The following is a 27,836-nucleotide window of genomic DNA, read 5'->3' as shown; positions in this document are numbered from 1 at the left end:
CAAGAAAAAAACTTGGTAAAGTTCATATAAAACAGGAAGACCTTAAAGAAACTATGGGCAGCTGACAGTCTGTCTGGCTTCAAGTGAAAGAAAACAGGTAGACTAGAAACTTGCTACACGTAACTTCTCAAATAACTAATCTGTAGAAAATAACAAACCCAAAAAGAGTTGTAAAAAGAAAAATAATAATGAGATATTTCAAGTACCTAGGAAACACTAAATGAAGTGATACATTCAAGAACAAAGTACCTGAGTGATTTAGTCTATAAAGTCTTTGAACAGAACCAACAAAAGTAAAAACTAGTACAGACTGTGTATAATCAACCTGTGGAATTCAGTGTCACAGAAGGTCATTGAGTTAAACACTGTGGTTGGATTTTATAAAGGGCTGGATAATTACATAAGTATTAACATCGTTTGTAGCTATGTAGGCTAACATAACGACAATCAATTCTCATCCTTCAGGGTGAGAAAAGATCTGCACGAGTCAGAAGAGAATTTTCCCCCTTATGTTAAGCATTGCACAAGTAAGTAGGCGTATTTTTTATTTCTATGGCTTCCTTTGCATCCTGAGGGATTAACTATTGCAGGAGATAAGATTTCTGATTAAACAGATCAATGGCCTGATTTGACATCACAAATTCTATGTTCCTAAAATGTAAAAGGAAAGAAAGCAAGCAATTACTCACTTCATTCTGAGAAACAGAAAGAACAAAATCACCGATGTAAAGATGAGAAAACATCGTATGCCTTTGATAGTGATATATGACATTATGACTGAACTGAAATTAAAAACGGGATCATTCTATATAATCTATAGTGTGTGTGTATGCGCATTTATGTAACACACAAACTATGTTAAAAAACATTATTAAGGTTTCAAAAACTTTAAAATGCCAGAATCCCCCAGGTCTGGCTTTTGTCCCCTTTGCTTTCCATTCAGGCAGCTTTCTCCTCTCCTCCTGCCCATCAGTAGAGGGGGCTTTAAGAGAACAGGCGAGACAGGCTCTCCTACTCTTTGTTCTGGTGCCCAGCTCTGGCACAGCCCCAGCAGCCTAGAGCGGCAACTACAGGGAACGTCCTGCTCAGTCCCCTGTTGCCTCAGGCTGGGGCATGCCCAGTGCAGACAGAATGTTCAGAGAATTAAGCTGCAAAGTTCTAGTAAGCTGCTATAGAGCATGGGCAAGCTACAGTTTTTAAAGGTTGCCCACCTGCCAAATTTCAAGTCACTGCACCAAAGGAAGGGGGCACCAGAACTTCCCAAAGAAAAGGTTGCCAGAATATTTTAACATGGTCAAAACAACTTTTTTCCCCATACCACTTTCTTGGAAATGGCTGAACCATTTGGGCTGAAATTTTCCAGAACAATTCAGCATGTGACAGATACCTGGTATGGAAAATTTCAACCCAAATGGTTCAAGTATGGCACAGTTATAAGCAATTTAAAGCAGGGTCTTATATTGGGATGTGTCAGGCAACCTTAATAATAATAGACGGTGATACCAACCATCCTAAAATATGGTTTGTGTGGGTATATATTTATACCTATCTCCCCCCACACAAATATGTATGTGTAAATATGTATATATTTGTGTTTTAGCACATGGAATTATGAGAAAAAAGAGAAATGATTACTGAAATTAAATAGGATAAAACAACTGAGGGCAAGGAAATAAAAAGCAAAAGGAAAGTGCAGAAAGATAAATTATTGTTGACCCAAATGTTGTGTGTGCCACTAAATATACTCAGTGGAGATGAACAAGGAAGTGCAAAGAGTAATTAAGGGTAAGAAAGAGTTATATTATGAAATATCATATATAAAATGCAAAGTATAGAGAAAGTCTGCACGAACACACATTAAAGTAAAGTGTACTAAAACTGAAAAAATATTGAAGAGGAGAATGAAAACAAAATTGCATATGAAGAGTTTAAGATAAATCACAATTTTTTCAAGTGCATAAGGAACAAGAGGTCAGTGGTGGAGACAGGCAGGCTGTGAGATGAAAAAGGTAATTTATTATCTAAAGAGGTAGGCCTTAATGAAAAATTAAATGTATCCTTTGCCTCATGAGCTCACAAAAAAGGTTAAAAGACAGATGCTCAGAACAAATTCCCCAAGGGAGAAAAAAATATAAGAAGAAATCAGGGTCTCGGCAGAAGAAGAGACCATGAAATTAGAAGATCTGTAGACTGTTAAAATCTAGGCCCACACAGGGTCTATTCCAAAAGAGAAAGAGATAGGATACCCATTAGCAAATTGATCTGAAACCTCTATGGAAACATAAGAGGTACTGGACTTGGAGGAGACTAATGTAACACTATGATCTGAGAAGAGATTTATGAAGATCTAGAAAAGTACAGACCCGAGGGGGACATAATGAAACCAGTAACCAGGGACTACCTAGCGAGACACCAAGAATGTTATGGTTTAATTGAGGCTAGTCAATAATCAGCCTGGATTTTCAAAAAGATGATCACACCTGGCATACCTCATAGAGTTGAAAAAGTAAAATGGAATTAAATAATGTCCTTAGCTTACTCCAATGCTATCTAATTATTAAGGGTCCAACCCTATCTGTCCTTGACTCCCACTGAAAACAGTGAGAATTGAGAGTGCTTGCCACCTGGCAGGAATGGGTTCTAAAACAGCTTTTTATATAGTAACATACCAAAGGCTAATCCTGTTAAAGTTCACTAAGGGAGTGTCCTGAGTAAGTAAAGAATTCCTTAGATATCAAAGAGAAGAAATTAGGAATAATGACTACCCAAGATGGAAGGAGGTGAGTAGTTGAGTGCAACAAGGATTAATATTAGGACTAATTAGAACACTTTATTTAATGACTTAGAAGAACGAACATATAGCATTGTGATGAAACTTGCTAATAATACTAAGAAAGAATGCGTGAATCAACAAAAAGAAGAAGGGCAGGATAGTTCAGAATAACATGGATAGACTCTGCGTGTGGATGAATCAGGAACTTTTGAAAGTAAATGTAGATAAATACGAAGTAATGACAGTAAGAACAAAAAGTTCAATGAAGAACAATGTATTGTACCTGTAACGATTGTATAGTCAGTATTAAAAGAGATAAATATGGGACTTCAGTGCTTTTGCCCAGTAAAAGAAAGGCAAATCATACTGTATATTAAAAAACAAAAGCAACACTATTGATCTCTAAGTCTCCTGTTGTCTTATCTGTGTCTGTTTTTATACTGTAAACTCTTATAGCTAGGGACTGTGTTTATGTTGTGTTTTGTATACTGTTGGGAATCAAAAAATATTATATAAAAATAATGTAAGGATCCGTGTACAGAGTTGCTAACTATGGACTAGAGGACTTTTTACTCTGCAAAATTCTGGTCACCTTTATTTAAGAAAAAATGACACAAAGAACAGTCAATCAAATAATATAAGGATTCCCACTGACATAAAGGAAACATGTATATGCAAAGGCAGAATTCTGGCAGTGTTAATCCAACACAGTTAAACAAACCAGTGGACTGATCCTGTGAGGTGCTTTAAGCCTACATGATTAAAAAAAAAAAAAAAAGAAAGAAAAAAGAAGACATTTCAGACATCACTGAGAGACACAAATTTCTACAGGGAATAAAAGACAAATGCTCAAGTGTATAATGTAAATTACTAGCAAATACAGGAATAATTCATACATGAAAGAAAGCTATGGAAAGTCCTACCATTTACTTTCTTTCTGTACTGTAGCGAGTACTTAACATATAGAAACAATAATCAAGAACAGCAATTAAGAGCAAATAGTAGCATTTTTCAAAAAGAGATTTATCATAATTTGGAGAATATTTTATATTCTCCATGAAAACCTGTTCTGACTTTCTGTACATTAGTTGTCTTTATTCTATGTTTATTGACAGTGATATTATTGCAGTAAATTTTACTTACTCCTGTGTCAATAAGGAGATATTTTGTGGTTGGGGAACTTCTCCACATCAGAAGAGAAAGTTGGACAATCACAGGGCCAAATTTTTCACTTAGATAAAGGCACAAATCTCTATGGACTTCAGTGTACATGTATATTTGAGGTCAGAATTTGTCCCATAGTTTTCTGAAAGAGCATTTTTGCTTGAAAACATATATATAGCCTTTGAGTGGTCTTCTGAACCATACATAGGTGCTAGTCTTATTGAGTTAGGGTTCAGAGGAGCTTATTACCATTGCTAGTTTCTGCAATTTCCTTTTACTAAAATAAAAAAAAAGTTTAAAGATATTTCATCAGTTTTTACCTGATCAGGTCCTGAACCCTGGTGTTAAAGGCCTCAACTTTTGAGGGCTTGTTTTTCACTTCCTGTATTATTTTGGGTGCAGTGGGCTGATTGTTTACATCTGGTAGACTGGAAATCAGACACCTAAAGACCACAGCAATGATTCTGAGAAGTCCAGTTGTTAAACCTTCAAATACTTGCTTATTTGCACTTCTTCCTAATATTGCATTATATTCACCTGGAACACAAACCTGCATAAAGAGATACAATAAACACATTTCCATAAAATAAGTAAAATTCAACTAGAGAGACTATTGTCGTTTTCCTAAGAATATATTTTTAATTAATGCATGCAGTGAAACAATCATAAAAGCCCGATGGAATACACAAACATGCATTAGAACCATAAATAATAACAGAGGAAACAATATTCCAGCATTATTGATGAACATTAAAATGCAATACTGCATCCTTTATTAGGCAGATTGCTATAGGATTACATTTCTCCATCTTCCATTTCCAGTGAATGCCATTTGAAACCTCTAACAATTATAATGCGTGCAAAATGCATGTGTAGAATGTGTCCTAATGGATAAAAATGAAGGAATTCCTAAATAGAATTCAATGTATATGAACTTAAAAGAGAAACCTTATAGAAAGGGAGTACTTAACTAACTATATAAACATATTATTATTAATTATTATGTATAGATAAGGTCTTATGATGATTCACTGGCAAAAACAAAAATATTTTCAATATAACTAATAAATTATAAAGTAAACAAACTAATTGGATGGCTCACTGACTCCTTGATTAGTACCTTGTTTTATCATGTGAAAGACCCAAATTAAATCTTTGGGTCTGATCTTTTGCTTCTCAGCCTGCATGAAGCTTGGAATGTTACAGAGGCATCACCAGTGCTCCTTTGTGGAAAGTGTACCTTTTGCTACTCTGATGATCCATCTGCCTGACTTTGCAAAAGTATTGATATTCTACAGTGATAATGCCACCCACCTCTCCTTGCCCAGAAAGAAGAATGCTACGACAATAGTGATGAGTGTATATTTAACAAAATTGATGGGGGATGGCTAGTAGAGAATGACTTGAGTCTTTCTTATATGGTACATACAAGCGAGCCTTTTGATAGAAAATGCAACACACTTAGTAATCTATGTGAATGATCAAATATCAAGATCAAATCTGCTATGGACTTTTCTTTAGGAGTAACAAAGAGGCACCAGAAATGATTGAAAGACTCTATTTTAATGTAAAAACTGAGTGCACCCTAAATATCTGTTTTTTTGTGAAATTGTTGTCCCAGAAGAACTTTGGAGCCTAAAGAAAAAAACAGATGAAAAGGTTATTGATAAGGATGGAACTCAGAAACCAGTGTCAGGAAAAAAAATTAGAATCAGGAGGCTGCACTACCTAACCCTTTGGAAAAGGATATTAGAAGATCTGAGCAGCAGATGTAGGCAACACAAGCCAGAGCCTCAGGTGGCCTCATTCTTGTCTCAACTGAAAAGTACCTTGTGGATGAGGAAATAAATTTTCCAGTCAGCAAGAAGGAATCCAATAATGCTCTTTAGCTTCTGCCTAGCTTAGCACAAAACCAGTACCATTTGCTGTTGATCTCAATGCAAGTAGATTAATCTTCGGCTGGCCCTAGCAAGCATGCCCATCGTTGAGTTACACCACTCATATTGGTCCCACTTCACAGAGTTGAAAGACAATTCTCTAGAGAATTTGTTTCTCCTAATAAGTGAATGGCTAATGGAAAGTCTAAGAATAACTCAGTCCTACACACAAGCTGCTCTTAGAGGCTATATTGAAGCTAGTATAAAATAGCTTCTAAACTTTCTAGCATTATCTGCATTCTTCAGATTAGATGAAGGGAAACTGTCAATGCCAGAGGAATGACTCACAAAATCGAATACACAAATAAGCTAAACATATCAGAGAGAGAAGTGCTCTTCTTAGGCAAAAGACACATTCTCAGATACATCTGTATCTCCTTCCTTGATTCATATCTGCCTCTTTTGCCTGTAATCCTGGTGCCAATCTTGACACTTAATGCTCATCTCTTCTTTGAATACCCTCAAAATGCTTTTCTGGGGATGATGCTGATGCTGTGGGTAGAGGGCTGTCACTATGGAAGTAAGAAACTAAAATGAATGAAGATTTCTCCATTCTACTCAATAGACCCAGAAAAATATACAGACATGTCTGTATCACTGCTTGGATTGTGTCATTATTCACATGAATCGTCATTTTAAGTACGGATAAACCTGTAGCTACCATGGACAGGCTTTTGGTAAAATCCTACATCACCATCAGAAAGCAAAGATACTTCCTGTGTAATTTTTGAATTAACGTGTAGAAGCAAGCATCTCAAAGGCCAAGCGCATCAAATCAGAGTTCAGGAAAAAGGCAAAGGGATTGTGGCATTGAAATGATTGAAAGAATAAGATCTGTTTGGAAATCTGTTCAAACTTCCAAAGTCTAGAATGGGCCAAGAAGTTTCCTGATAATATTTAAGAATAAAAAGATAATGGGAAAAGAAATCCTGGCCTCTGTGAGTCACTGTAACAGTTTCCATTGATAAAGATTAGGAAATATATCCTAACAGTCACTTATGAGAAGGGTCAATTTAAGGTCATATTAACACGACATGTTGGAATGTCAGAAAGGGAGGAAACGGGCTAATGGTTTTACAAGAGGAGCTAATGACAACCACAATGGACAATAAGGAAAATGTCTCTAATGCAACTGATAGTGTGGTAGCTCCATCTGGGGCTTATTAATTGGTTCAGTCAAACCCAGAAATATGGCTGAATCTCGTCTCCTCCATTTTAGCCAAGGTATTATCTTTGTCTTGGTGAAGGGCAAATTAAGTTCTTCACCTTCTAGGCCACCTGGATGAGGCCTAAATTCCTCAATGAAGAATACCTTCTGTTGATTGTAACAGAAGCCAACAACCATGATGTCATGTGAGAAACATAACATGTGGTGCTGCTTTGAAAGCTGTGGACTCTCCCAAGTCACAGCTGTGAAAGCTTATTTTTGCTAGGGAGTAAATCAGCAGCTGGAAGCATCTTACTCTAAAGATGGTAGTAATACCTGGACAGATTTACTACATGTAAAATATGAAGGCTATAATATATATCTATATATAGCTACAGAACTGGGAGCAACTTCTTAGCTAATGTAAACTGTCACAGCTTCACTGAAGTCAATGAGGCTATGATAGTTTATACCAGCTGAAGATTTGCCCCATTATGAGCACTGGAAGTTCCAGGATCTGGTGATAGAAAAAACAAGTAGTGAAGGGAATATGAATGATGTGCCAGCTTTACAGACAGAATCTTGTCACTTTGTGTACATGCATCAAGAAACATGGCTCCTAGCTGGACTCACTGCTTTTAATGATGCTGATGTCTGCACAGTGCTGTGGTTCTGTAGAAGCAATTTAATGACAGAGAACTTGATCTTTTTCCACCCTGTAATTAATGATCAATACCGTCTGAAGTTTTCTTTCATTCAATTTTAAAATCCTGTAGAATTAATATATGCTGGTGGATTCATAAAATGCTGTTGCTCCATAGTTTAGCCCTGTATAGGTATCTGGGGGGATTTGGTAACACTTAGTGACAAAGAACAACATGCACATTTCTTTATTATTCATTAGCTCTGAGTCTTGTGTTGGTACTTAAAACTCATTGTAATAGTCTGGTTCCTGGTGGTGAGCCAAGTCAGCCAGTGAGAACTCTTCAGCTAATTCAAGTTTGACTGAAAAAATACTATGTTGCTCCAGTAATCGACACTGACTAAAATAATTCATGCCTAATGGATTTGATTCTCTACTAAATAAATGAATAAATTCTCTACTGAAACAGATGGACTGCATTTTAAAAAGTGTATACCAGTTTAAATATGGCACCCTTGCACTATGAACACCAACGGTTAAAATTACTAAGATATACTCTCCATTGCTCGTGCAATTAAGATATAAAATGATGTGCAACCTTTTTCTTAAAAAGATTATTTAGTACTAATATTTTGTATTAGCAGTCTTTCATTTGCTATAATGAACAGCATTTAAGCCAGACTGATCTTGTGTTTTCTTACAGTGTTATATGTCTAAGCTATTGTATTTTCTAAATGCATGGCACTTAGTTACACAAGTCAAAGATTTTATATTAATGTGCTATCTATTTTCACTGGTGTTTTCTATAATAATTATATTATTAATAATTGCAAGATTTGGTTGATTTTTACAATTTATATATGGAATATGTGTATATGAGTTAATATGTTAAGGTTGCTTGTTGATAATTATATAGATTGTGGATGTGGATAATTAAAATTATGGAAGGGTTATTTTATGGGTTTCATATTTAATTTTTTTATGCTGTCTATATATGGAGATTCAAGTGTGGAGTTAATGATGTGTGTCAAACATTATCTATGAATTTGTAAACTTTCAAATATTTCATTTATAATATTCAAATACAGTATTCTTTTGATATTAAATGTTTAAATTATATATATCTATCTATATCTATCTATATATCAATCATTTAATAATGATTGATATATAGATAGATATATTTATATATATATATATAGAGATAGTGGCTCGCGGTCTGCATGCAGCCGATCAGGGTAATCTGATTGCAGGTTGCGAGACATTTTGCTGATGTTGACCGTCTGCAGGCACGGCCCCCTGCAACTCCCAGTGGCCACAGTTTGCCGTTCCTGGTCAATCGGAGCCGTGGGAAGCGGCAGCCACCATGTCCTTGTGGCCTGCTGCTTCCCACAGCTCCCATTGGGTGGGAATGGTGAACCACAGCCACTGGGAACGGTCAGGGGCTGTGCCTGCAGACGGTCAACGTCAGCAAAATGTTTTGCGGCTTGTAATCAGATTACCCTGATGGGCTGCATGCAGGCTGCAGGTTGCCCACCACTGCCGTAACTCTATATTTAAAAAGGTTTGGTCTGGTAATTGGTATAAAGCATTTTTAAGTGATTGACGATGAAAGAAAGAAAGAAAGAACAACTTATCCAATGTCATAGTGCAGTTTCAACAATGTTATTGGAAAACAGCATTATTGCAAACACTAGACCAAATCCTGAATTCTTTACTCATTTTTAAATCAGCCTTTACACAGGAAGACTTCTAGGGCCACATTCTAGGCACTGATACAATCCACTTGCACTGTTCTGGCAGCCTGAAGCCAGCTTAACTGTTCAACTGAGAATTTCCCATGTGTTGGGGAAATCCCTTGCTGGCATAGCCTCCTCAGCTGTGCCCTCCATTTAGAACGTAATCCAGCAAGGTGCTGAGCACTTTGGCTCTGATCCAGCAAAGCACTTAGCATGCATTGAACGCAGCTGAGAATCTGGTTCTCAGTGACTCATTATACCACAACTACAGTTGTACTTCAACACTTCTATAAAAAACAAACAAACCCACAACACACATTTTGACTTTTTTTGTGTGTGTCCAACAGAAGAAAGAAATAAGAGTTTCCACTGAGCATCAAAGTGAAAGACCTTGTGCCCAATCTTGCTCTAACTGAATGCAACAATAAAACTCTCACCAACCTCAATTGGTGTAAGAGCAGACCCTTCTGCTTTGGATTGGCTGTTTCTTTCTCAGCACTACATATTGGTTTTCATCATTTGGAATTTCAAATCAAGAATGCACTTCTGTATACAATCCATTGTATGTTACTTTGAATGTTATCTTTAGATAATTTAATATGCACTCAACAGGCATTAGCATGAGATGTCAAAAGAAAGTACATGTAAAATGTTCACAGACACACCCCAAATTTTACCCTTTCTTTTGAGTTGCTTCTGTTGCTTGTAGAATTATTTCTGATAGAGATGTCATCTTAATGTTGATTGCTTTTCCTCCACTGAGAGCTTGTCTACAAGTTGAGTTATTCAGAAGCAGCTATTGCGGAATAATTCCATGTGTGAACACTCATTTTGGAATTAGAGTGGCTTGTTCCTGTTTAGCTTGCCCCCTTGGGTTAGCTGTTCCTGAATAACTCCATACAAGCCCTTAGCTCTAAAAGGGAGCAGAGAAACACAGGTCTGGATTTACAAAAGACTAATTCTGGGCCTTACAGCCAGATTTTATCAGATCGAGGAACTGTGATTTTAGCCTGGGTAGGGGACAGCATTCATTACTCTGCAATCTCTGCAGCATTGATCGAGCTAGACAGAACTTCATGACTAATGAATGAGATGGAATTTTACATTATTTTAAACATTCCCTTGCAGACTGACTATATTTTATATCTATCTCAATGCATTACATTTTGCTTTATAAAATGGAATGAAATACTAATCACTGACATTTTAAAGTATATGCATGAAGACATAACAATTTAAAACAAATGTCTACTCAATAGACCACCCGGAACAGTTCCCGAATGAAAAATGTTCAGTGTTATATTTCAAACTTTAATTTCTTTGTGTTATAGTCCAGGTTCGTTCATAAGATTTCAATTGGAAATAAAGCTTTTAGGAGCCTGAGGGGCAGATCCTCATCTGATATAAAATGTCATAGCTCCACTGACTTTCAATTTACATCAGACAAGGATCTGTCCCTGAAAACTTGCGGTTTTTAATCACTCTTATAAAAGTTAGAAGCCCACAGATCCCAAAACAGACCTATTCTAAGTAATCACAAGATAATCTAAATACGGAGATATTTTGTGACTGGATTTACTCATACAAATGGTTTCTAAGCAACTTGCCCTCAGGGTTTCTGTATTAAGGGGTGTTGCACACCTTGTGATGTTATCTCTGCTCACTTAGTCACTTGTGTTTGTATCGCCCAATCAGTCATGTTGCTGTGCTTTCTGCAGACATAAAGCCACCGGGCTTGCCTGAACAGAAATATTTTGGAAAATGTGCAGTTTTTCATAGTATTTGCAGTAAATACTAGTGGCTCCCTATATGAATTAAACAATTAAGCAATGAAAATTGAGCTAATGCTAACCCCTAAGGTGGGTGGTCTGTGCAGGTCAGGGCTGGGGTCAATAGCAGGGTGGATATAGAGAAAGCTTGCATTACAGCTGTCTGACTGTACCTGGCCAAGGAATAAACAGAGCTCTTTAGCTTCTGGCATTTCCAATCGTTCAACCTTTAGGCAGACACATAAAAATACACTCCCTCTCCAAAGAAGAACACGGGCTACCAATTTAACCAGAATATTATAGCAGTGCCATTCAGCCCACAGCAGGAAATGCTGTGCCAGCATTTCTACTCTAAACCTATTTTTCATAAGGGTTTTCAGTTTGGCTCTAAACTTTCATTGTAGGCTGAAATGTGACAAAGAAGGTCTCCTTTCAAAAGCAAACCGATTCATAAATTGCACAATAAAATATAAAAATGGATTCAAACCATTTTTTTTAGTTACAGGATTGCAAAGAAATAAAAGATGCTTGTGGTGTCAGACGCTTTTTACATGCCAACACTGAAGCATGCCTTCTATTATGTTAGAAACTGCTTGATCAGGATGGCCTGATATCCCAATTAAGTGGGTTTCCCCTATGTCTGCTTCTTTTGGGTGATGATCCTCAACCCTCCAACTGGAGGTGAAGTCAGAAAGGAAGCAGTTTTTTAAAGCACCTCTTGAACTTGGATGATGCTTTGGAGATAAGAAGCTCTGCAGCTACTTTAGTTACCCTGGAGTGCAGAAGCTCTGCACTTCCCCTACAGTGCGTGTTGCAAATTATCTTGTTGACAGCTCCTACTACTACCTTCAGTCTCCTCCATGCACCTCTTATAAGCGCTTCCTCTTCACAGCTCCTGTGAGTGCCCAAAAATGAGTGACCCTGTGGAGGCTGAACATCATGGACATTGCAAATGCTGCATGGACTAAAACAGCTGAGGAGCTCCTATACTTTTCGGCTTACAATCCTTGTAGTTATCAACGTGGAGATTGTAAACTCTTAAGAGACAGGGATGCGATTAAAAACTGTGCCGCGGCCTCAGTTTTTGCAAAGCATAGAAGCGTCACAAAATCCGTGACATAGGGAGTTGAGACAGCAGCACATTCCGTGGGATGGACTGTGCTGTTTAAGCAGCATTACCACACCAAGGCAGTCCTTCCCAATGAATTACACGAAGGGAAAAAAACAGTTCCCTGGGAAGTGCCCCATGTAACTGGACAACCAGATTTAATTCGCCCTAAATAAATGTAGTGTACTACATGAATAACATTTTACAGGCCATTTGTCTATCATGTGAATATAGCTTTAAGTACTGTATTTAAAAGCATAAACTGTAATTAACAAGTTGTTTTGTTTTAGTAGTTTTCTGTGCATCTATATGGAGAGATTAATTTTTAGTACATTATACATAGGGCTGGGTTAAACAGGTAGAATCATTTTCATGAACATTTCCACCAGTTCATTTTGTACAGTTTTTGTGCTGTCAAAGGATGCTTTATATAGAATTTTGAGGGCCCAAACATTTGAAGATTACCTGGAAGAATCAACTTGTACAATAACACAAGATTATGAATTTTTGAAATTTCACCTAGAAATACAAATAGCAGCCACCTCTGGAAAATATGACGTGGGGAGAGAAAGTTGGCAGTGCTAGAACAATAGAGTCATATACACATTTATTATGGAATGGCAGCCATCACCTCAGAGTTAAGAATGCAAATAAAGTTCCATTATTTTTGGTAGGGTGTGCTAGAAGAAAAGCTAGTCTGTTTCCCACCAGGATCTCAGATTGTATACAAAAAAATTACTGATTTTTCTGGCTCATACACTATGGGTTTGATTCATCACTGCAGGAACAGAAGGGTACAATCTACATCCCTTTGCATTGAAGGAGATGTCCATTTCCAGGATGGGCAGTTGACAGTACAGTCACTGGCCTCCCATGGGGTTTCTGTCATGGAAAGCAGCTGTAAATTCAGACCAAGGTTCCATATTCAAATTCAGGCCTGAGAGATGATAATCTTGTGTGCAAACTCCAGTACATTAAAAGCAGGACAAAAATCTTAATACTGTATGTTGTATGGACAGCAGACATTTTTGAAAAACCCAAATATTAAGAGTTTATCTGATATGGTAGCAAAATAGTTTAAAAGATTTTGCATTTTCTATTTATTTTTACAAAGCAATTAGCAAGAATTTGTCTATCACGAAGTATCTTGAGAAGTGCTTATTACAGATATATCTATAAACCTTCAGATTTACAACAGTCAGATCAGAATGAAAGGTCCTGCATTGTTTTTACAAACGTCACAATATGTATTCTTATTTTATGATGGCAATGATGGGAGGTCACAAAATTATTTTAGGAGGGTCGTGGTATTGCCCCCCTTACTTCTGTGTTGTCTTCAGAACTTGGGAGCTAGAGAGCAGTGGCTGTTGGCCGGGCACCGAGCTCTGAAGGCAGCGCCCTGCCAGCACCAGTGCAGAAGTAAGGGTGGCAATACCATACCGTGCCACCCTTACTTCTGCGCTGCTGTGTTCAGAGATGGGTGGCCAGCGAGAGGCGGCTGCTGACTGAGGGCCTAGCTCTGCAGGCAGCAGCACAGAAGTAAGGATAGCAATACCATACCATGCCCCCCTTACTTCTGCATTGCTGCTAGCGGCGGCTCTGTCTTCAGAGCTGGGCTCCTGGCCAGCAGCCGCCGCTCTCCAACTTCCCAGCTCTGAAGGCAGCGCCTCTGCCAACAGCAGTGCAGAAGTAAGGATAGCAGTACAGCAACCCCCCCACAATAACCTTGCAACCCCTCCACAACTCCTTGTTGGGTGAGGTCCCCTACAATTACACCACCATGGAATTTCAGATTGAAATATCTAAAATAATGAAATTTATGATTTTAAAAATCCTATGACCGTGAAATTGACCAAAATGGACTGTGAATTTGGTAGGGCCCTACATATCAGTAAATGAAATGATTGGCAGTAATTGTCTCTCTTGTGAGTCAGCTATTTATAATTCCCTGGTATTTAGTATGTCCTTTCAAAGGGAAAGAAAAAAATAATCTAATTTTGGATGCTTATGCCCACCAAAAATTATAACAACATGAATGCATTGGGCACTAATTCTTAATGAATATGCAGTTGAACTAAATGTAGGGTGTATCCCGGAGGGAAAGGTCTGAATGAACATAAGCACCTAGGTCAGCTTCAGATTGTTTATTACCCTGGGCCATCGTGTCCAGCTTGTTATTTTGAAAAGCTTTTGGAAACTTCTCTTTGATCTAGCTGAAAACATATAGTTAGAAAATAAACTGTCATGCTTTTACAGGTTATTTTTGAAGCATAAAAGGACAGGTATTTGTAATATAGCAGATGAAAAACCAACCTAGGAATATTTCTTACGGAACAGATACATGATTTTTATTTATAAATTTATGTACAGTAGAACCTCAGAGTTATGAACATCAGAGTTACGAACTGACTGGTCAACCACACTCCTCATTTGGAACCAGAAGTACGCAATCAGGCAGCAGTAAAGACCAAAAAAGGCACATACAGTACAGTACAGTACTGTGTTAAAGATAAACTACCAAAAAATAAAGAGAAAGTTTAAAAAAAGATTTGACAAGGTAAGAAAACTATTTCTGTTCTTGTTTCATTTAAATTAAGATGCTTAAAAGCAGCATTTTTCTTCTGCATTATAAAGTTTCAGAGCTGTATTAAGTCAATGTTCAGTTTTTAAACTTTTGAAAGAACAACGGTAACGTTTTGTTCAGAGTTAGGAACATTTCAGAGTTACAAACAACCTCCATTTCTGAGGTGTTTGCAACTCTGAGGTTCTACTGTATAGAGAAGTACATGCTTTATACAAATGGCTTTTTCTAGGAGTGGAAGAGATATCTTTGTAGAAAATTACATGACAGTTCTAATTTGCTTTGACAGATATCTGTTGAACTACAAATAAAAATCAATCCAAGCTTACAGTTCAAACATACAGACTCATTCTTCTCAGTGTCAAGCCTTCTAAAACAGTGTTTCTCAAAGCTGGTCTGCCGCTTGTTCAAGGAAAACCCCCTGGGGGGCCAGGCTGGTTTGTTTACCTGCCATGTCCGCAGGTTTGGCCGATCGCGGCTCCTATTGGCTGTGGTTCACTGCTCCAGGCCAATGGGGGCTGCAGAAAGCAGCGCGGGCCGAAGAACGTGCTGGCCGCCCTTCCTGAAGCCCCCACTGGCCTGGAGAGGCGAACCACAGCCAGTGGGAGCCGCGATTGACCGAACCTGCGGACACGGCAGGTAAACAAACCAGCCCGGCCCGCCAGGGGGCTTTCCCTGAACAAGCGATGGACCGGCTTTGAGAACCACTGTTCTAAAATATATATCTAGAAAGGTTTCCACTATATACTTACAATCATAGAATCATAGAATATCACGGTTGGAAGGGACCTCAGGAGGTCATCTAGTCCAACCCCCTGCTCAAAGCAGGACCGATCCCCGACTAAATCATCCCAGCCAGGGCTTTGTCAAGCCTGACCTTAAAAACTTCCAGGAAAGGAGATTCCACCACCTCCCTAGGTAACGTATTCCAGTGTTTCACCACCCTCGTAGTGAAAAAGTTTTTCCTAATATCCAACCTAAATCTCCCCCACTGCTACTTGAGACCATTACTCCTTGTTCTGTCATCTTCTACCATTGAGAACAGTCTAGAGCCATCCTCTTTGGAACCCCCTTTCAGGTAGTTCAAAGCAGCTATCAAATCCCCCCTCATTCTTCTCTTCTGAAGACTAAACATCCCCAGTTCCCTCAGCCTCTCCTCATAAGTCATGTGTTCCAGTCCCCTAATCATTTTTGTTGCCCTCCACTGGACTCTTTCCAATTTTTCCACATCCTTCTTGTAGTGTGGGGCCCAAAACTGGACACAGTACTCCAGATGAGGCCTCACCAGTGTCGAATAGAGGGGAACAATCACGACCCTCGATCTGCTGGCAATGCCCCTACTTATACATCCCAAAATGCCATTGGCCTTCTTGGCAACAAGGGCACACTGTTGACTCATATCCAACTTCTCGTCCACTGTAACCCCTAGGTCCTTTTCTGCAGAACAGCTGCCGAGCCATTCAGTCCCTAGTCTGTAGCGGTGCATTGGATTCTTCCGTCCTAAGTGCAGGACTCTGCACTTGTCCTTGTTGAACCTCATCAGATTTCTTTTGGCCCAATCCTTCAATTTGTCTAGGTCCCTCTGTATCCTATCCCTACTCTCCAGCGTATCTACCACTCCTCCCAGTTTCGTGTCATCTGCAAACTTGCTGAGGGTGCAATCCACACCATCCTCCAGATCATTTATGAAGATATTGAACAAAACCGGCCCCAGGACCGACCCCTGGGGCACTCCACTTGATACCGGCTGCCAACTAGACATGAAGCCATTGATCACTACCCGTTGAGCCCGATTATCTAGCCAGCTTTCTATCCACCTTATAGTCCATTCATCCAGCCCATACTTCTTTAACTTGCTGGCAAGAATACTGTGGGAGACCATGTCAAAAGCTTTGCTAAAGTCAAGGAACAACACGTCCACTGCTTTCCCTTCATCCACAGAGCCAGTTATCTCGTCATAGAAGGCAATTAGATTAGTCAGGCATGACTTGCCCTTGGTGAATCCATGCTGACTGTTCCTGATCACTTTACTCTCCTCTAAGTGCTTCAGAATTGATTCCTTGAGGACCTGCTCCATGATTTTTCCAGGGACTGAGGTGAGGCTGATTGGCCTGTAGTTCCCAGGATCCTCCTTCTTCCCTTTTTAAAAGATGGGCACTACATTAGCCTTTTTCCAGTTATCTGGGACCTCCCCCGATCGCCATGACTTTTCAAAGATAATGGCCAACGGCTCTGCAATCACATCCGCCAACTCCTTTAGCACTCTCGGATGCAACACATCTGGCCCCATGGACTTGTGCTCATCCAGCTTTTCTAAATAGTCCCAAACCACTTCTTTCTCCACAGAGGGCTGGTCATCTCCTCCCCATGCTGTGCTGCCCAGTGCAGTAGTCTGGGAGCTGACCTTGTTCGTGAAGACAGAGGCAAAAAAAGCATTGAGTACATTAGCTTTTTCCACATCCTCTGTCACGAGGTTGCCTCCCTCATTCAGTAAGGGGCCCACACTTTCCTTGACTTTCTTCTTGTTGTTAACACACCTGAAGAAACCCTTCTTGTTACTCTTAACATCTCTTGCTAGCTGCAACTCCAGGTGTGATTTGGCCTTCCTGATTTCACTCCTGCAAGCCCGAAAAATATTTTTATATTCATCCCTGGTCATTTGTCCTATCTTCCACTTCTTGTAAGCTTCTTTTTTTTTTGTATTTAAGAGCAGCAAGGATTTCACTGTTAAGCCAAGCTGGTCGCCTGCCATATTTACTATTCTTTCCACACATCGGGATGGTTTGTTCCTGTAACCTCAATAAGGATTCTTTAAAATACAGCCAGCTCTCCTGGACTTCTTTCCCCCTCATGTTATTCTCCCAGGGGATCTTGCCCATCAGTTCCCTGAGGGAGTCAAAGTCTGCTTTTCTGAAGTCCAGGGTCCGTATTCTGCTGCTCTCCTTTCTTCCATGTGTTAGAACCCTGAACTCGACCATTTCATGGTCACTGCCTCCCAGGCTCCCATCCACTTTTGCTTCCCCTACTAATTCTTCCCGGTTTGTGAGCAGCAAGTCAAGAAGAGCTCTGCCCCTAGTTGGTTCCTCCAGCACTTGCACCAGGAAATTGTCCCCTACATTTTCCAAAAACTTCCTGGATTGCCTGTGCACCGCTGTATTGCTCTCCCAGGAGATATCAGGGTGATTGAAGTCCATCTACAGGACTCAGAAACAAGGAAGAGCTGACCTGGCAACTTTGTATAATCTAATTCAAGTTATGCAGCTTCAAGACGTGCATGCATGTAAATAGCATGGTCTGATCCAACATCCAGAGAAATCAATAGAAAGATTCTCCAGGTATGTCTACACTGCAATTAAAAACCTGTGGCTGCCCTGTGTTAACTGACTTGGGCTCACAGAGCTCAGGCTAAGAGTCTGTTTAACTGCAGTATAGATGTTCAAGTTCGGGCTGAAGCCCAGGCTCTAGAACCCTGTGAGAGGGGAGGGTCCCCCAAACACAGTTAAGCAGCCCCTTAGCCTGAGCCTCACGAGCCTGAGCAGTTGGCATGGGCTAGCCGCAGATGTCTAACTCCAGTTAGACATCCCCTCAGTGACTTTAACGGGCACTGGATTAGGCCTTGAATGACCACTAGATGACATAGCTGGTTCAATAAAGAGATGTAGACTAAGAAGGGGTGACTTACAACAGATTTCCTACTATTTTTTCCTTATACACAATAAACATACAAGTGATGTTTTAACAAGGAACGTACTGAAATGTACACTCTAGAAAGCAAGAAACACTAAGTCAATGTTTTGCTTCTTATTTACAAAACTTTTATTTCCTATGTTTTATACCAGGTCGACCATGTTTCTACTACAGAAAAAGGCTAGGATGGCTTTTTTACATAACTCTTACAATAACAGTATTTGCTTCAAGAAGAAAAAAACATTTTTTCTATAAGGAAAAGGAACATTTGAGCACCAATAAAAGTTATGATTTTTTTATAGCTCTGAATTTTAGCATCTGTTACACTGATGTAAATCTCTTCTTCATCAAAATGTAATGACTGGATTATGAAGAAGTAGAAACAAAATCACAAATATATATAATTTGGACGGAATTTATACGTAAATACTGGGAACGTGTAAATAAATTATAAAAATAATTTATGCAATGGAATATATTTAGATACTTAAACTATTTTTCTATATTTGCATTCAGTGAATATGAGTATGATCCAGCACTGAACCTATTTCTTCCCTAATCTTCTCTTCATCTTTAGGGCTAGAGACCTGCAAACTTGATGCACTCAAGAATTATCTGTGATATTATTTTTTATTTGTTAAGTGACAACAATATGACTGGTGATGTTCAGATGTAGATAAAGGCAGCTCCTGCCCCAAAGAGCTTATCACATAAGAAATGCTGGAGTTAGTCAAACTATTTGCATGAGTAAGTGTGTGCAGCAATGGGTACATAGGGCTAGATCCAAAGGCATATGAAGTTAATGGAAAGACATCAATTGATTTTGGACTTGGCCCAAAAGCACTAAAAAGGACAGGTATCTTTCAATTAAAATAAGACAAGTATCTTGACAAGTCATCTGTCAATTAAAATAAAATAAAATGAAATATTTCCCACCAAGACGTTAATTTCCTTGAATTAAGAAGCAAAATCCTAGGTGCAATCAGACTTGATTTCTTTCAAGAATGCAGAAGTAAGAAAAGTAGTATTTATTTTCAGGAGTCTTGCATAATGACAGGTTTCAGAGTAGCAGCCGTGTTAGTCTGTATTTGCAAAAAGAAAAGGAGTACTTGTGGCACCTTAGAGACTAACAAATTTATTTGAGCATAAGCTTTCGTGAGCTACAGCTCAGCATCCGATGAAGTGAGCTGTAGCTCACAAAAGCTTATGCTCAAATAAATTTGTTAGTCTCTAAGGTGCCACAAGTACTGGTTTTCATTTTCAGGAGTAATACCCTACATGTACCGTACCTCTTGCATGTATATCACTCAAGAATGATTTTAATACATATTTCATTACATTGGGAAGTTATTCCAATTAAGGGCCATATACTGCCCAAAATCTGCACAAGAGACATTAATAACAGAAAGCTGAGTTTCAGTGTGGCTCAAGGGATTTAATTGGTGCTAACTGGAGTTCTGCTGCAATTCAAGGCAGTATTTGGCATTATATTATGAAGTTCTGTTCTGGATTGAGGGTAGCTCTAAGAATAGTACAGTTTTCTTAGTGAACATGGCCAGGTGTGACTGGCAATTTCATTCGTCTGTAAATAACAAATACCTTGTATATTTCTACAACAAAAGAGGAAGTTAGTTTTTGCATAGTAGTCTTGGCATAGTACTAAAATGAGGAAGGGGAAGGTTTTCGGCATCAGAATGGATCTTGTCGCTTGTAAAGTGCTGAAGTATTTAATGTCTTGTGTAATTAACCCTGGAGTCCGTGTTTTGGCTCATTCAGCAGAAAGAAAACAATGTTGTGGCTGTCCTAACATTATACATGCAACTTTCACTAAATATAATTCAAATCTAATATCTGGAATCCTTTTGGAAAGATTTGGTGAAAAACCATGAGCTGGCAACTACACAGAGTAGAATTTAAAGACTGCCTTCAGGTTTTCTTTGTTTGTCAAGGATCTTTTGAGTGTCGCTTTTTAAGTGTTCATTAACAGTCCCGATGGCTTGTTGACTCTAACAGTGTCATGTAAATTATTTAAGGCATGTACATAATTTTTCAATTAACAAACTGCTTGGCTCATGAAAATACATACACACAATTTATAAGTAGAAATTCTAGATGAAATATCTCATGATGAGCAGGTCATTATGAATTAAAAATGAGTTTTCAAATAAAATATTTAATGATATCTGAAATTAAATGAAACATTGCAAAATTAAAAGTTTCTCAGTTAAATAGGCCTGCTGTTTAACTAGTTTGCAAACCAAATTAAGGCTACACATTGAGCAGACTTATATGTTAGATATTAAAAGATACCTGAATTGAACTTGTGCAGAAATAAAGCTCAGATAACTATTCACTGAATGGTTTCAGAGTAACAGCCGTGTTAGTCTGTATTCGCAAAAAGAAAAGGAGTACTTGTGGCACCTTAGAGACTAACCAATTTATTTGAGCATAAGCTTTCGTGAGCTACAGCTCACTTCATTGGATGCATACTGTGGAAACTGCAGAAGACATTATATACACAGAGACCATGAAACAATACCTCCTCCCACCCCACTCTCCTGCTGGTAATAGCTTATCTAAAGTGATCACTCTCCTTACAATGTGTATGATAATCAAGGTGGGCCATTTCCAGCACAAATCCAGGTTTTCTCACCCTCTGTCCCCCCTCACTCTCCTGCTGGTAATAGCCCATCCAAAGTGACCACTCTCTTTACAATGTGTATGAAAATCAAGGTGGGCCATTTCCAGCACAAATCCAGGTTTTCTCACCCCCCCCAAACACACACACACAGGAGAGTGAGTTTGTGTGTGTGTGTTTTGGGGGGGGTGTGAGAAAACCTGGATTTGTGCTGGAAATGGCCCACCTTGATTTTCATACACATTGTAAGGAGAGTGGTCACTTTGGATAAGCTATTACCAGCAGGAGAGTGCGTTTGTGTGTGTGTGTTTGGGGGTGGGGGGTGGGGGGTGAGAAAACCTGGATTTGTGCTGGAAATGGCCCAACTTGATTATCATACACATTGTAAAGAGAGTGGTCACTTTGGATGGGCTATTACCAGCAGGAGAGTGAGTTTGTGGGGGGGGGGGGGGGCGGAGGGTGAGAAAACCTGGATTTGTGCTGGAAATGGCCCACCTTGATTATCATACACATTGTAAGGAGAGTGATCACTTTAGATAAGCTATTACCAGCAGGAGAGTGGGGTGGGAGGAGGTATTGTTTCATGGTCTCTGTGTATGTAACCCTTCTGCCCGTCAGAGTTGGCAGCAACAAGGGCCGGGTTCAATATCTAGGGGTTCCATTCCAATAACACAATGCAAACCGGCTCGAGCCCCCACCCAGTGACCTGGGAAAATATATACCACCCCCGCTGGGCGCCTCCAAGAGGCAATACTTCCCCTCTCGCAAGCACATAGTCTGAGTGTAGCAAAAGTCTTTTAATAACAGAGAGAAACAATGTGGCATTATGTTGGGGAAACACCACCAACAGGATTCATAACACAACCCATGAGCAAAAACAACCCCACCCCAGGCAAATTGGGGCATGCCCTTTTCCCTTTGGTTCTTGAGTCCAGCAACCCCAAATCACCCAAAGTCCCAAAAGTCCAATGCCCCAAAAGTCTCTGTCCCTGGTCAGGGCAGCCCCAGAGTTCGAAAGTTTATCGGCGGAGCTTTACCTCCCAACCTGGGTGGAAATGGGACGGGGGTAAGAGGCACCTTACGTGATCTGAAGCTGACCGCCCCATAGCTCCATAGCGGCGCTCCGCCAGCCGCCCCACAAACTCCTTCGCTCAGCTGCGCTCCGCTCCGCCAGCCGCCCCACGAACTCCTTCGCTCAGCTGCGCTCCGCTCCGCCAGCCGCCCCACAAACTCCTTCGCTCAGCTGCGCTCCGCTCCGCCAGCCGCCCCACGAACTCCTTCGCTCAGCTGCCCCACGAACTCAGCTCCACGGCCCACAAGCAGCTCCTGCCATCCACACACTGCTCCGCGTCGAACTGCTTCACCAGCCGTCCCGCAAACTGCTCCACAATATATCTTCAGGCTCCCCCACTACTTAACACAACACTCAGTGATTTCAGCTCTTAGGTGAATTCAGCTTATAGTAGGGGAGCCCCAGTGCTGGTGCACTGTCAGCCCAAAGTGAGCTCAGCAGCCTATAACTAGACTTCTAATGAAATCAAAATTAGCTCTGATATTCCACAGTGGAGAGAGGAGGAAGTGCAATCAGCATGTAAGGCCCTCACCAAGGGGCCCATGCCACCAAGTACTACTACTTGTCCCCAGCCTCTCTCCATTCACACAGTTTTGGAACCCATGACCCTTGCCTAGCGAGTGCTACTTAGTTGATGGTGAATCCCTCCATCATAACAAAAGGCCACGTACAGTTCCAAGCACAGTTCCCATAATCAGGGTAATAACAATTTATTCTTCCTGCCCCAATAACAGAGACACTGGGGATCCCACAGCAGCCAAAGTGACCATTTGGGCAGCTATGGTCTCATTCTAGGCGTGGTGGGTGTGCCTATGCAAATGAGATCGGCCCCTGAAGTTCTTTTCCACAACTTGCCACACCTCACCACCAGATGTCAGGGTGGAGCTCATCCTGATACTGCTTACATCTATATAATGTCTTCTGCAGTTTCCACAGTATGCATCCGATGAAGTGAGCTGTAGCTCATGAAAGCTTATGCTCAAATAAATTGGTTAGTCTCTAAGGTGCCACAAGTACTCCTTTTCTATTCACTGAATGTGATCATTAGTGGAATTGAAGCTGGAAGAGTTAAAGACAAAACATCGGCTGACTATCTGAAGTGTTTTTTGTTTAGTTCTTAAATATATTTTGTGTGTGTTCACAGAATTTGTTAACAGAAATTTTCAATTTATACACAATTACAGTACATACACATTAACCAAATACACATGAAAAAGCAGTAGTCCATCACCTTGATTTGTATTGGTATACATTCTGAGTGCAGTGGTAGATGTGATGGGGGCACCAATGAAAATTTGCTAGATACTCTTGTTTTAACTTTCCTAGTACATACAAAATATTTTCAATGTCAATACCATTGTAGACATACATCTGACTTTGAATCCTGTATTTTTCTGGTATTTTAATATACCAAATATTTCAGTATACCAGCACTAAGCAAACACACTTCATTTCTAATTCAAGGTAAAAATGTTACATACCGTTAACTGATGCATCAACAGATCCATTAAAAAAGTGATCTTATTACTAAACAGAACATAGGTGCAGTTTTCTGTGCAATTACTGCAGGTCAGGTTGTAAACATTCACGGCACTGCAGAGTGACCTAAAATAAAAAATGAAATATCAACATACTTTTCTTCTTAAATACACTAATCTATAAAATCAAATATTAGGCTGTGAGGAGTATCATCAGGCAACCTAAAGTGACGGTAAGTTTAATTAATTTTTCATACTCATGTTCCACACAAAATACAAATTAGCATTAGGTAGGTTAAATAAATATTTACATGACACAGAAGTTCTGAGTGAACCTATATACATTCCAAATTCCATAGTGTGTTACCACTGCATCTGCTTTAGAACCAGAACTTGGGTTTAAAACTAACTGCCTGCCTTGGAAGCTGTAATGTTTAAAGGAGCAAACTCTCCTATGTTACATGTGGTATTAAATGTCTGTGCGCATTTTCACACCTTCACATTCTTACACACATCATTGGTATATTAGAAATATAGTAAATGAAAAAGAAAAAAAAGGAACATCTGTACAGTATCAGGTAAAACTTATTTTTGCACAATTTGAAAAACTAATGTTTCTTCTGGCAGAATTCATTATCTCATGCAAGTAACCTAGGTATACAAGATCACTGGTCAGTTTGGTAGCAGAATATTCAAGCAGAAGGATATGTTAGCATTTCCTGCTGGTTAATTTATAACACTGTACTGGGATCAGCTTTAGAGAGGGTCTGGCTTGCAGGCCCAGCAAACGAAGGTGAATTGTGCTGAACAAAAGAACAATTAACAGGTGAAATGTCAGTCTTTTGCCTCAGGTGAATCTCCCGTTGATTTTGGGACTTAGGTCTAGTCTACACTGGCAACGTTAAAGCGCTGCTGCGACAGAGCTTTAATGTGGCTTGTGTAGTTGTGGCAGAGCGCTGGGAGAGAGCTTGCCCACCGCTCTAAAAACCCCACCTCCACGAGGGGCGTAGCTCCCAGCGCTGGTGCACTGTCTACACTGGCGCTTTACAGCGCTGAAACTTGCTGTGCTCAGGGGGGTGTTTTTTCACACCCCTGAGCGAGAAAGCTGCAAAGCTCTAAAGCCCTTAGAGAGACAAGGTAGGTGAGGTAATATCTTTTACTGGACCAATCTCTGCTGATGAGAGAGACAAGTTTTCGAACTTACACAGAGCTCTTCTTCAGGAACTGTGAATCATTGGCATCCCCATCATGGGGACTGTAAACTTGGGTGCATAACTACATTGGCAATGATGGGAGCTATATGTACATATCTGAGGGGAAATAGATGGTATGTTTGCAATAGCAAAAGGGAGAGCGCCAATTCCGAAAAACTGGAAAAGCAAAAAGAAAGTCATAAACAAAATGGGCCATAACAGTTCAAAATATATACAGTAAGCCTGGTTCTTCCCTACGTTGCACCTTGTGGAGTTATTTATTCCTATGCAAAGTGAATGCTTTATGTGGAGTCAGAACTTTCACAGGAACTGGTCAAGGCTATGGAACTCATTGCCACATGAGATAAGCCAGACTAAAAGAATTTATCACTTTCAGAATAAATGTTTTAACAATATTTTCTTTGATTTAGCATTTCCTCAAAAATTTATTTGCGTACAGACAAGCACACAGACACAAAACACACATACAACACAACTCTACAATAAAATATAATAAATAAATAAATAAAGTCAATAAACAATTCTGGTTGCTTTCCAAAAGGAAAACAAAGAGAGAGATTGTTTTTATTTCTATTTTTAAATACATGGGAATCACTAATGTGACGCAGGCTAACCAGGCTCAATGGACAAGCCAGACTTGAGATCATTGGTAAAATTCACATTCTAGAATAGCTTGGCAGTGCCAACTGACAAGTTTTTATAGAGAAGCTGTCAAAGTCACCATCTGACTTTACTAACTGTAAATTAATTAAATAAATTTATCTTTGTTTTATAGTTTTATTTTTTCTTGCAACTGGTGAGCATGGAGTGGGAAAATATTTAATGGAGAGAAAGCCAAAGGTCATCATTTTGTAGCAGAGTCTTAACAATATGTTTTTGGAGTAACAGCCGTGTTAGTCTGTATTCGCAAAAAGAAAAGGAGTACTTGTGGCACCTATGTTTTTGTGCAGTCCCCTACTGAATAAGATTTATTTACTACAAACATTTAGGAAGCTTGCCTAGGTATTTATTTATATTGTGCTCATCACTGTCGCAGCTGATCATCTAGCTGATCATCTCCAAAGGCTGACAATTTAGACGCATCATATATATCAATTTCAAATTCTTTCTCACATTTCCCAAACCAGTAAGGGCTGAGAATGCTCAGAAGACAGTGAATTTATAGTAAATTGTTCCTCTGTGTTGTTCGATTGCTTCTCCTCCAAATGAAAACGAACATTATTGGACTCTAAAGGGAATGTCATCTAGTCTTCCTTGGCTGATAAGAAAGTGACAGCAAATGGGGCACTAAGGATGGAGGAATGTAAAAACTTATGTATTGAGACTGTGATTGGAACAAAGAACATGCTGCAACATTTAAAAATGGATCAAGAACATTTCTGGGAGAATTTATTTATATGATAGTTGATATTATAATTCCCTTCATTTAGACATGGAAATCCATATAATCATAATGCCTGTTTGTTAATATTCTGAATATAACCATATTAATAAAAATATTTTGTGTATTGTTTATATTGTCTAGTTATAAATTAATATATTCACTCTGACTGGAATGCACTCATCCGGAAATGTGGTTCAAATAGTATAAAATACAATATCAAATTAGTGCTTTCTGAGCTGCAATGTCATTCACTTGTTTTTCAATCTACACTGACAATTCCTGAGGAAAATTCAACTAGTATGCCTCTTATCTATGATGCTTAAAGTTAAAAATATATATGCAATCAAGCTCTCTTTTCCTAACCTGGCTTTTAAAAGAGGTTTATATCCTTCATTTAACAAAATGAAGGATGAAAACATATTCCTACAGTAGTACTGAAAAATTGTGCTCTGGAACAGTGTTTCTCAATGACCAGTCAATGGGTTGGCACTGGTCCCTGAGATTTCCTTGACACAGTTTAGGAAGGCAACAAGCCGGTCCCTGGTATCATAAAGGTTGAGAAATACTGCTCTAGAGGACTTAATTTTTCTTTCAGCAAAGATAAGTCAACATATATTAATGAAGCTATTACAATTAGAAACATAAAGGACATCTGGCAATGCTTATTTTCACTATATAAAGGACAAGTTTTAGTTCTCAACTTTTGGAAAGCTCTTTCACCTACTGCTCTAAAGGAAAGATTGATTAATTTAAATATGAAAATACATTTTCCTAACCCTTGAAATTTGAAGTTAATAGATTAATTTTACATCCTGATAAATTATTTCAAAATGTTTCGAATTATGTAGTTCTCTTACTGAAATACCAGTTCAGAGTAGATGGCATATTTCATAATTCCAAAAAAGAACCGTCATTCTAGATAGATCTAAAATGAAGAATCCTCCGTCTTAGATGAAGAATAAATTAATCTGAAGTAATACACCCTGGTTTTGTATTTCCCAAATGAATCTTACATCCGAAAAGTATTTGAAGTTCGAGATTCAAATAATGCCTTTGAAAGTGTGGAATAAGCCAATGCATGTCAAATTAATTTTTCACAATAAGGAGGGCTTTTTTAATTGATGACATAAGCTTGTTAACTATAGGCTGCTATGATTAGAATGTATTTAGACATGTTCTTCACTAAGGTTCAGTTATAGAATTTTTTTATTCAAAATTGGAAGTGTCAGCACTGAAGCAGGCCCCAGGTGGTTTGCAGTGTTAAATGGCAGATTAAAGTCAGCACAACTAATTTCTTTACTTTAATCTTATTAGTAGAACAACAGCTGTCAACTGTCACCATTTCTGCACAAGGCCTCTGAGACAAGCACAGAATGCTCTGGTGTCAAGCAAGAAGTTCATCTAACTATAACTTAAATTTACCAATTTGCAAAATTAAATTTATTTTTTGATGTTTTTGTATTGGCAGATTTTATTACTCATATTTAAAAAAAAGTATGTAT

General features: G+C 39.0%; 1 protein-coding gene across 4 annotated transcripts in view; it reads right to left on the bottom strand.

Annotated features, from left to right (window-relative positions):
- Positions 1-27,836, bottom strand: part of SCAPER (S-phase cyclin A associated protein in the ER) — a 348,781-nt gene that overhangs the window by 64,268 nt on the left and 256,677 nt on the right. For all 4 annotated transcript variants that reach the window (XM_084641327.1, XM_084641328.1, XM_084641329.1 and 1 more), the window contains 2 exons: positions 23,740-23,863; positions 4,258-4,487 (listed from right to left, as the gene is read on the bottom strand). In XM_084641327.1, the coding sequence (XP_084497453.1) occupies positions 4,258-4,487; positions 23,740-23,863 (354 nt within the window). The remainder of the gene's footprint in view (positions 1-4,257; positions 4,488-23,739; positions 23,864-27,836) is intronic.

The sequence above is a fragment of the Lepidochelys olivacea genome (assembly GCF_965140295.1).
Source record: "Lepidochelys olivacea isolate rLepOli2 genome assembly, chromosome: 10".
Lineage (NCBI taxonomy): Eukaryota > Metazoa > Chordata > Testudines > Cheloniidae > Lepidochelys > Lepidochelys olivacea.
The sequence above is the reverse complement of the archived record's forward strand: the minus strand, read 5'-3'. Positions and strand labels throughout refer to the sequence as shown.